The sequence below is a fragment of the Bombus vancouverensis genome, unplaced genomic scaffold (genome assembly GCF_051014615.1).
Source record: "Bombus vancouverensis nearcticus unplaced genomic scaffold, iyBomVanc1_principal scaffold0042, whole genome shotgun sequence".
NCBI lineage: Eukaryota > Metazoa > Arthropoda > Insecta > Hymenoptera > Apidae > Bombus > Bombus vancouverensis.
In genome coordinates, this window is record NW_027468933.1 from 50,039 (window position 1) to 60,992 (window position 10,954).

At 36.4% G+C, this 10,954-nt stretch overlaps 1 protein-coding gene across 1 annotated transcript; it reads left to right on the plus strand.

Annotated features, from left to right (window-relative positions):
* The first annotated feature begins 41 nt into the window (after positions 1-41).
* LOC143304590 (uncharacterized) lies at positions 42-6,312 on the plus strand. The gene is made up of 3 exons (XM_076627081.1): positions 42-4,012; positions 4,088-4,159; positions 4,238-6,312. The coding sequence occupies exons 1-3, from the start codon at positions 3,914-3,916 to the stop codon at positions 4,649-4,651; spliced, it is 585 nt and encodes a 194-aa protein (XP_076483196.1). The 5' UTR covers positions 42-3,913; the 3' UTR covers positions 4,652-6,312.
* Positions 6,313-10,954: the final 4,642 nt, after the last annotated feature.

Consider the following 10,954-nt stretch of genomic DNA (forward strand, 5'->3'; position numbering starts at 1 on the left):
TCTTTGAGCTCGTTGAACTTGCGTTTCTTCAGCTTGAAAATGTTTAGAATCCTTTTCCTTAGTTACCCTTTTTTCTTCTTCATTTATTTTATTCGCAGCACCTTTATTTTTCTCTACCTTTTCAGGATGAATAGTTTTACTGGAAGTGCTTATTATAATTAAATTATTATTTATTTGTATGGAACGTTTAGGAATATTTTTGGTAGATTTGGAATTATTCTTTGAATTTTTATTACAAACCTTTTTGCTTATAGATTCTGTTTTGGATTTAGGGATAGCTATATTTTTATTTTCTATAGTGTGATCTTCCTTGCAATTTAATGATTTGGCTTTGAGTTCGATAAAGTTTCCTTCTGATGGTTTTATAGAAGTTTTTGAGTGAGATGCACTCGCTATCTCTTTTCCTATTATGGTTGAAACATTCACGAAATTCGTGGAGTCTTGGTTTTGTATCTTTGCCAAGTCGAACGTGGAGAGGCGATTTGCACTTCCCAGCGGGTCCAATATCTCTGTGATGTTAGGCAGTGGATAAGCATTGCCTGTCGTCTCGTCGTTCAATCTCCTAGTTTCTGCTTTGTCTGAAAGTTCTTTGGCACTAACATTATTTATCTTGTTTGGTAACTCAGAAAATTTCTCACTCATGATCCTGTCTATGGCACCGTGCGTCCTTTTATTATTTAACGTGACATTATCCCTTATCACAGCAACGGAATGGTGTTTGCATTGAAAAGTTGATTGGTTGAAATGATCAGCATCTCTCTTTTGATTTAGATCTCTATCGAGGTATTTATTTATGCGTTTTTCTTCCCAAGTTATTGCTCTTGTTTCTTTCCTGACATTTTCTTCTATTCCCGGGTTGTTTAGATGTTTCTGCGACGGCGGTACAAATCTCCAGTCCTGGCGGTTGTTTACAATATAGATACTATTGTATGGTGGATGAGCGTTGTTTTGGTTATAATTATCCGAAGGTGTCGGACGTTGGTATCGAATTCTATTGTTCACTTGTTTTAATTCTCGTGTTGCTTTCACGGCTTAGCGGTACGCATCGTCCAAGGATTGGTATCCTGCTATCTTTACTCGTAAATACACCTCGTTTGGGAGCCCCTTAACGAAAGCTTCCCTCGTGTCTCGATCTATCCTATCTTGAAATACGGTGCCGTACTCGTACCTTTCCCTGTTCATTATCGCCAGCCTGAGATCTTTGACGCGTTCTATGTAGTCCAAAATATCTTCTCCCGGTCGTTGAAATATTGTAGCTAATTCCCCTTTATATTCGTTAACCGTTTTTCCCGGACCGAACATATCTTTTAATTTATTCCCGAAATCGTTTAAACTTATTACTTCTGTGTCTTCTACGGCGAGAAACGCGTGCCCGCGAAGCTTATTCGTTAATAATTTTACTAACTGAGATTCTTGATGCCTAGGAACCATGTTTCGTGCACGCTCGCATGCTCTTAAAAATCGAAATACCGAGGGTCGATGTCCGTCGAACACTGGTACTGTCTCTATTGCATCTTTTAACTTAATTGATTGGGGATTAACTTCTATCGGTATTGTCGCTTGGGAAATTATCGGCGATGATACGGGTGTCTTGATTTCCTTTTTTATTTTCAGTGAACGCACATCGTCTTGTAATTTATTCATTGTTGTACTCATGTCGCGAAAATTCGCATCCCATGCTTTAAGTTTTTCCGATAACATCAAGATCATGCCTTTGTCCAACGATTCTAATTTAGTCGACATTATTTCTTAGGTATATATTTTATCGATAATCGTGACAACTTTAATCCCTTGTGGAGCGAATCGAACCGTTTAAACCAACTTTAATCCTCCGTGGAGCGTATCCCACCGCTGCCACCAAAAATTTATTACTTTACTCTGTTACGTATCTATTTGTTTAAATCGATCAAATTTAAAGTTAAATTTTACTGAAAAATGTTTTTTTTATAGTTTGAGTTTTGAATTTAATCGGAAGGGAAATAAATTGAAATGATATTATTGTGTATTTAATACTGATTTAGATTTCTAATTAATACGGTAGTTGCTGCCACCAGAAATAGTCTAAGGACTATTTCAAAATATTTTATTTTTATTATTTTCTTTTACGCTTAATGGGTAGCGTTAACTGACGCTTAATGCAACTGGTAAACGAATTCCACTTTTCGGCTAACCTGCTATGCGCAGGGATACTAGTACGGGAGAGGATTAAAGCTGGGTACAATAAATATTTTTCCTCGTTGAACGGATTTTTATTTGAATGTAAAATGGCTTAGGTTATTATATATATATTTTATTAGCTAGATAATATATATTTTAGCGTTGCTGGATTGGATAGGAATGTGAGATTTTTCGTTGTTTTATATAAATTTATTTTTACGTTTGACTTCTTCTTCTCTTTTAATTTCGCTGTAGTAGTTTGCCGTTAGGACCGAAACTCAATTCATTTACTACGGTGGATTCTGTCACCACGATTTTCTTGCCTTTTGAGTTTAATAATCGGGGATGATTCTAACGATCCTCTCTGTGTGGGACTCGTGTGATTTCGCAAGCCTTGCCCAAAGACGGGTAATATTTTACCAACAGTGGGAGGAGGAATGCGGAGATCGATGGGTGTTTTCGATAAGCGAAAACACCGTTTGCACAAGCCAACACAGCGAACGATCCTTTGGTTAAATTCTCGAAGGGAAATTGTTCTGTTATATCTCTCTTACAATCGCATGCAATGATGGCAAGAATATCAGTTAATAGCAACGCCGGTATTGTTCTTAATTTTCGATTGACCCCGACGATGTATTTAATAGTCCTTCCTGTGCGGGACTTATGTGATTTCGCAAGCCTTGCCCAAAGGCGGGTAATATTTTACCAACAATGGGAGGAGGAATGCGAAGATCAGTGGATGTTTCAGTAGTTGAAAACACCGTTCGCACAAGCCGACACAGCGGACAACTCTTTTGTTAAAAGTTTAAACAATGATTCTATCTTCAAAACCGTTCGCGAAAATAAAACGAAATCGATGATAGGAAGTTCTAATTCAATTCTCGAGGGCAACGAGATTACCAGAGAAGAAGGAAATTTTCAAAATTAATTTTCTTACCTTGAGGAGTAGGTGCTGTCTGGTGCCATTGCCTCAGCCGCTCCGGTGGTCGTCGAAGTTTTGTTGAGTTTATTATTTGAACTCGAATATAGTTTACTATCAACTCTTACTTTATTTATCTATTTTAATACAGACTGAGCAATTCACTTAGCTGGATTAATACCGCAATTACAATGCGCGTTTGTGTTTAAACGATGAAATGAGGACTTCAAAGATAAAATTTTCTTTTTACTTAGTCGCGACTCTCTTTTCTTGACCGAAAAAATTAAGACCCCGAAACGCAAAATACTATACAAAATTTCTAAACGCAGTGACGAGCGCAATAACGAACGTAGTAATAAATTAATAATGGGCCGTAATAACAAACGATCACAAGAATTATGAACAAACTAATGAGCGAAGAATAATGAGCCGTAAGGAATGAACACTATAAAAAATGAACGAACGCAAATTATAAGAAGAATGGACACTATAATAATGAACAAAGAATAATGAACCGTAATAAGAATGTTCACCAGAATAATAATGAGCGCTGCGCTATGTTGCTACGCTTATTTATAATGCCATCCCCCACGGGGTGGTGGTCCACTGGGGGTACGCTTCCGTGGGAATCGGGATGTTGCAGTTTGGGCTTCTTGGAATCGTACGTGACAAAATGCAAATTCCATATTTCGACTTAGTATTTATCAGTCCTGTGTTCCGCTGAGCTAGCGTCTAGGAGATTTGAAGCATTCCACGCTGATCTAATCCTTTCCACGAGAAACTTCCACGTGCTGTACCGTGGGAATTACCGGTGTTCTTCGGCGCGTGGAAGGGCTGATGGCTGCAGCATCATTATCATTTCAATGTTTACTGGGTAAACACGCGCAGCTCCGCTGCTCTCCCATAACAAGGACCTCCTCCTTCGAGTTGTTTTGCGTAAGTTTGGATGTTTGCATATTAAGGTTGTTTTTGTGATTTTGATTGTTTTTTCCTTTTTTGCTATTTCCCTAGGCTTCGGTGATCGACGTTCGAACAATGTTTGCGGAGTCGTTTCCATCAGAGGTTCCTTTCCAGACTTCCCTGGTACGTATTTAGTCTTGTTTTTAGTCCGCTTGATTCGTCCTGTTTCGTTTTATTTAAAATATACCGTGTTGTTCTCAGCCCAAGCGAAAGAGGGATTCCGAAGAACCCATGGGCGACTCGGGAGGACCAATCAAACGCATGCGGCCCTGTGATAAACCACGAGTATCAGAGTGGTTGGAGGAACTATTCAACATTGGTGCCGAGGCCGTGTCGAAATTGGGCTTTGACGATTTGGTTACTTTCGACGAGAATTTCTTCGATGCAGAGACCGTCGTATTGGAGAGGGAACCCCCTCTGGTTGAAATCGTTGATACCGATCGTTGCGTGAAAGTTCGTTTTGCGAATGAAATTCCCGAAGAGGTTTTGGAGGCACATCTTCGTTACCACGCTTCTGGGAGAAAGGGAATTTCCCCTGTTGTGCGCTATTGGTGTATGCGTGAGTTCAGCGAACTTTATCCCGGAGCTCCTTGCTTCGATTTTGATTTAGTGTAGCTGCTTCAATTTCGTTGGTTCGCTGTTTGATGTTCCTTATTATTATTAATTTTTTGATGTATTTTGTTTTGTGTTCAATATATATATATATATATATATATATATATATATATGAATGTGATAGTGTTAGGTTATCTATTTTACGTTTGTTATTTTTTTCAATTTTATATTTCCCCCCTTTTAATTAATTATATATATATATTTTTTTTTTACATTTGTAGTTGCGCATAGAATTTATTAAAGAAAAGTGTTAACAATGTGTTTTCATGATTTGTTTCTCGCGCCTGACTTCCATTAATCCCTAATATTCCTGTCGCCATGACGCGTGTAAATCCAACATGGCTGCTCATAGATGTCATCAGTAAAGTTTTTAGTGACGGGTCTTTAGTTTTGTTTGATATCGAAGTAATTTTTCGTCTGTCGCTCGTTTTTCCTTATTCTACCGCAATTGGAACATTTATTTATTAATATTGTTTTAAAGTGACAATAGTATAATATGTATATATATATATATATATGTTTATGTTGTGTGTCACTTCAATATGGCTAATGTTTTGTAATTCTTCGATTGCGTTATTTATTGTTTTGAGTAGTTTATTTTATAGAGTATTCGATAATATAAAACATATGCACTCACACATACATACATATATATATATATATATATTTATATATATATATATACGTATTTATATGTATATTTCTCTCGTTCATGTAGTGTTCGTACGAAATGAAATGTTAATTATTTATTTTATATTAATTTCATTTAATAAGATAGAACACGCACCCGCACACGTATATATGTATATATTTCTGGCAAAGTGATTTTCATTTAGATTCTTTTGTGATATAGTGTTGTGTATTTGAGGTTATGTGTCAATCATTTGATTTCATATATACATATATATTTTGTATTGTGACAACATAGTATTGAAGGTTTTGTTTCTAGATTATTGTGCGTTTAATGTGTGTTTACATATTTGTGCTTGATGACAGAATTTCTGTAAGCAATTCCTCAAGTCGTTGCGGTGTTAATTATTTTGAGCGTTTGGCCTGTCGACAGGTTGTCGCTTGGTCCCAAGTGTTGCGTTGTGTGTTCTATTTTTTTTGTAGATTATTAATAGTGGTTTTAGTTTAGAAAATAGATTATTTATATGTTTATATAGAGACATGCATGTTTCATAATGTAGTTCTTATTTTATAATGCTTTACCGGCATGTAGGCTAGTTTTAAATATGTATTTCAGATTGTAGAATGCACATAGATTAGTAGTAGTTTAGAATATAGATTTTTATATGTTTATATAGAGACATGCATGTTTCGTAGCGTAGTTCTTATTTTATAACTCTTTACCGGAACGTAGGCTAGTTTTAAGTATGTTTCTGTTTAATAGAATGCGCACACATATATATATGTTTCTGACAATGTAACTTTTATTTCTTTAATAATACAATATTGTATGTTTTATGTATTCGTTAGACTATTAGTTTTTAACTTCGTATATACTTATATTTCATAAATTGATAATATTGTATTTGTTGCATAGTATTATAAGCACTAACACTAATATTTACTAGTTTATTACATATCTAGCATATATGTTTATACTTATATGTAACTCTCCAAGTTGATTGATTAAAATATATTTATATATACATGTATTTCTGGCGCTTCAATTATTTCCCTTTTTGTAGTTATTCTTATTTCCTGGTTTATTTGTTTGGTTCGTAACTCGTTCAATCCGTTAGCTGGTTTTATTTATTTTATTTTATACTGGTTGGATTTATTAGTCGCCCTCGCTTTGTTAATCCTTCCTTTAGTTTCGTAGCGCCGTGTGTTCGTTTGTGCATTCAAATCTTTATTCGCGCGTTTTGTATAGAATAGTTTTCTTGTTCTTGTTACGGCGCGTGCGGAGCGCGGGACGTGACACCCCCGCCCTTGGAGTTCAAATTTCCAAAGGAAATTTGACTGATGGTGTCTCTGAGTTCGCTCAAGGCGGACGTAGATGGCGTTGGTTGTTAAGTGACTACCGGTGTTATCGATATCCCTCGAGGTTGTGCTGTTTGATCATCGATATTTCGTTTTCTTTTGAGGTATAGTAGCAGGTGGGTAACTGAGCCGCATATTGCTCCTAATAGGGCGATTCCACATCCGTAAGTTTCACGTAACTGGTATCCGTGTATGGCTATATCTATTATCGTCTTGATTAGTTTAAATATTACAAGTATTCCAAATATTGCTGCACTGACAGTTCCAAATTCCATAAAACCAATCCATAAGCTTGATACGGTATTTTTTGCTATTGTCGTTAATGTGTTTTCGTCCATCATTCCCAGGATGTTTACTGTTCCAGGGACGATTGTTTTTCCTGTTGCTCCTCTGGCCAATGTGTTCAAAACTGCAGATTTTTCTGCCGGGAACATGACGTGGTCCCGTAGTGCATCGAGGTCTTTTTGGGTATATATTCCGCTCGTGGCCAACGACGATGGTGCTGAATATTGCCACGTTTGGCGTACGTCCGGGCGGAGTTCCTGTGGTGCAATTGTTTCCATGGGTTTTGGTACGAATTTGTGCCAGAGTCCGTCGATATTGTATAGCGTAGGTAGTACCGCGCTACATTCTCTGTGGTTTCCGTGTTGCGTTAGGATGTGTGTTTTTGGCGTTAAAAATGCGGTGCGATTCCCTTGCCAAACGGGTAGCTCCGAGTAGCATTCTGTTGTATGTCGTACTTTTACTTGTACCGGAATGCATTTGACTATGTGGACTGCTTCTCCTGCGATCAGGGCCATGTGTCCTGGGGTTTTGGATATGGTATATGCAAATTCATCGGGCAGTAAGATCGCTAAGCTTAAAGCATTTTCTATTAGTTTCTTCTGCGTGGTACATCTTTGTGTCAGTACATCATGGTACAATGTTGTCATTTGTCGTTTAATATGTTTCTCTACGTAAATGAATTTTGAGTTGACGTATGCGAATATGTCCAAGTTTTCGACTGCTGTCTTGCTTTTGGAGATAAACGTATTTCCTCTTGTTGTTTCAACTATTTGGGGTGTTCGGTGGATAGTAGGGTATATCCACACAGTGGCTGTTCTCCGGTTTTAGTCAGTGCAAATGTTACTTCTTGCGTTGTTAGTGCGTAAACTGGTTGTGCTGATTCTCTGTTGGTTTTTATTTCCTGGATCTTTGTAGCAATTCCTTCATATAGCACATCGTACTGATCAAATTTGCATGGTGAGGGTGGTTGTGGTTGCCAATAAGTGTATCCGTCTTCAGCGTCTAGACAGTTTCCTTCGCTAAAGGTACATACTGTTCCTGATTTCAGTAGAATTTTGTTCGCCTCGATCCGTACTGGCACAACTGCTGATTTTAAACTTATCCTTACTGTTGCTTGTACGACGACCTTTTCCCAGCTCCCGTATGGGTCTACATACTGTGTTCCCTGGCAGCTGCCGTCGTCTGTTAGCTTGCCGGCTAGGACAAGCGACCTTGTTTCTGTTGCATTATCTTTTAGGCCAACTATAAGGTTTTGTGGTCCGAGTGAAAATGTGCCGTCTTGGTGCATCCTTGCACATTGTTGGTCGGTTGTTTCATGGAGGTATTCGGCGAATCCGTTATGCACTGCCGACGTGTGAAAGTGCATGCCACAGTAATATACAATTCGAGTTATTTGCACCTTGCATTGCCTTATGTTGGTAAATTCAAATTCTGAGAGTTGAAGTAGTTGTATATAAATATCTTGGGTTTCAGTCATTGTAGGCTGTATGCTGCAGTCCCCGATGGAGTTTAGAGAGATAGTGGTAACGTTGAGGTGGTTGCCATTGCAGTCATATCCTACCAGGCCGTATGCTATTTTGATGAGGGTAAGTACGATGACCAGGCGATTCATCTTCCTATTAACAATTTATTAAATTGTTTCTTACTCTCGAGTTTATTAGAAATAAGAATAATCTTTTATTATTATTAATATATATAAAAAAAAATTTATATTTATATGTTTTTTTTTTTTTTTTGTTAAAACTTATTATCGGTGAAAATAAATACCATGAATGCTACCTGGGTTATAATTATATACGTATATGCATACGTATTGCTAAGTAATATAGATGAGATTTGTTTTATCGTTATAAATATATAAGTATATATTATCTATAGGAATAGATATTACAATTATAGCTTGTCTTTGAATATATATATATGTGCGTGTAATGGTAAATATGACGACTTATTTTACGAGTCACTCGGATTATCAATGGAAGTGAGTGTCATAGATATCGCCTACTTTACAACATGCGTGCATATATATATTGGTAAACATAAGTGAAAATTATATGCATAATTATAAATGTCGTTTGTTTACAGGTGGATAGCATCAGTATTTGGTCTTGTGCGTAGCATACAAGTACTTTATAGTTCTACGGCGCGGATTGCTATTCCTTGAACTAAAAAGTTTCTTTCAAGGTGAGTTAGATTAGTGTAAACGATCATGCATTGGAGGCATGATATAGCGGGTTGTAGGTCCGCTAGGTTTATATCACACATACGACAGTATGATATTCGTGTTCTTGCGGATACTCCGCATATGAAATGAGTGGGTGGGTCGTCACATAGGTCCTGGTGGTCTGGATCTAAGTTATCGAAACAGTCTTGACAAAGATGACCGTTATCTAAATGGTAGACAGAACGTATCAACCGAACACAGAGGCAAGACTGAACATCCTCCGTCGCTTCCAGATCGAATGCGGGTACGGGCCCGTCTGAGTCCTCTATATTAGGGTCGATGAACTCGCCACCTGTTCTGGACATACATACGAAAACAGTTAATATATATATTTTATAATTTTTTATAAGTTTTGTTCGGACCTATCCCTTTGTACAAATACTGTATCCCTGTATGTGGTATAATATATAATATGTTATGGTTATGTTAGTTGTTGTTTATTATATATATTTTCCTTATCTCTCTCTTTTTTTCTTTTTTTTTTTATTATTTTTTTTTTGTGTTCAGTACCTAGCATTGCTATTATAATGCTGTATTACATTGTATTAGCTATTATTTGTGTTGGGGTGCGTGCGACGAATTTTCAACATGGTCGCTTGCGTGTATCGTTTGTTTAATGTCAACAGTAGCGTGTTGTTGAAATAGTTAATTTGTTAATCATTATAGTTTATTTTGTAGTGTTTCTGTAATATTGTTTGTGTTTCATGATATTGTGTGTGTCAATACCGTGTGCTACCTTAATGCGATAGCATAGATCTTGTTGTTTTCGAATTTCGATAGTCATTGTTTTGATTATACGTGACTCGCATTTATATAAATCTTGTTTAATTTAGTTAATGTTTTTTTTTCTTTTTTTTTGTGTATTGTGTTACCAGATATTTTGTGTAACGTAACTTTATTCCTTTGCACCGAGTTCAGTCATGTTGTTAATATTTAGTTAGTCTATCTTGATTAATTTCTAACTTATTCCTGTGTTTATTAACCTTTCTTATTTTCCCTATTAATTTATTATTGCATGTACTTGCTATTTGCTATTATTTTGTGTATGATATGAGTTAGTTCCCTTATTAGTGATTAAAACCTACTTGTTAGATTAACATTGTCTGTAATTCTTCAGATTCTACTCTTCCGATGCTGCATCACTTACCTAGATCATTCCCACAACATCACCTGATTCTTCGATATGCCTTGGATACTTACTACGGTTGTCTTCAATCGTCTTATATCTGTGGCCATAAAGGTACTGTTTAGTTTATTTAGTTTAATATGTGTATAATGCATTGTGTGTGCGACCGCTATTGTGTATTACAAAATCCACTCCTACATGTTAGATATAATAATATAACAATACTACGTAGATTAATACATAATAAGATATCCTTTTACTTTCAATTAATCTATCTTAATTATTTTCTAACCACTTTCTACACTTATCAGCTATTTTATTTCTTCTTGTTAATCTGCGACATTCATGCATGTACACTTCCTTGTATGGTGATTAATTGTTCACGAGGTAAGTTGCACTTCCACTGTTTTAGTTATTCGTTGAACTAACACGTTTTACATTCAAACAGTAATCGGATCATTTGTAATAAACTTCTTTTTCTTTTCAGGTTTCCGCCATCTGTGTTGTTCGACGAACAGTGCCATGCTTCCATAGTATTGTTATAACATTTAGTACTGTTGTATTTTGCATTAAGGCAGTTGAAGTTAATTTGTTCATTTATTTTTCAGCTGGCTGTTGTACATGGTGTTTCGCAAACCGAGATCCATAACCTATTTTGCACGTAAACCTTCTCGTATGA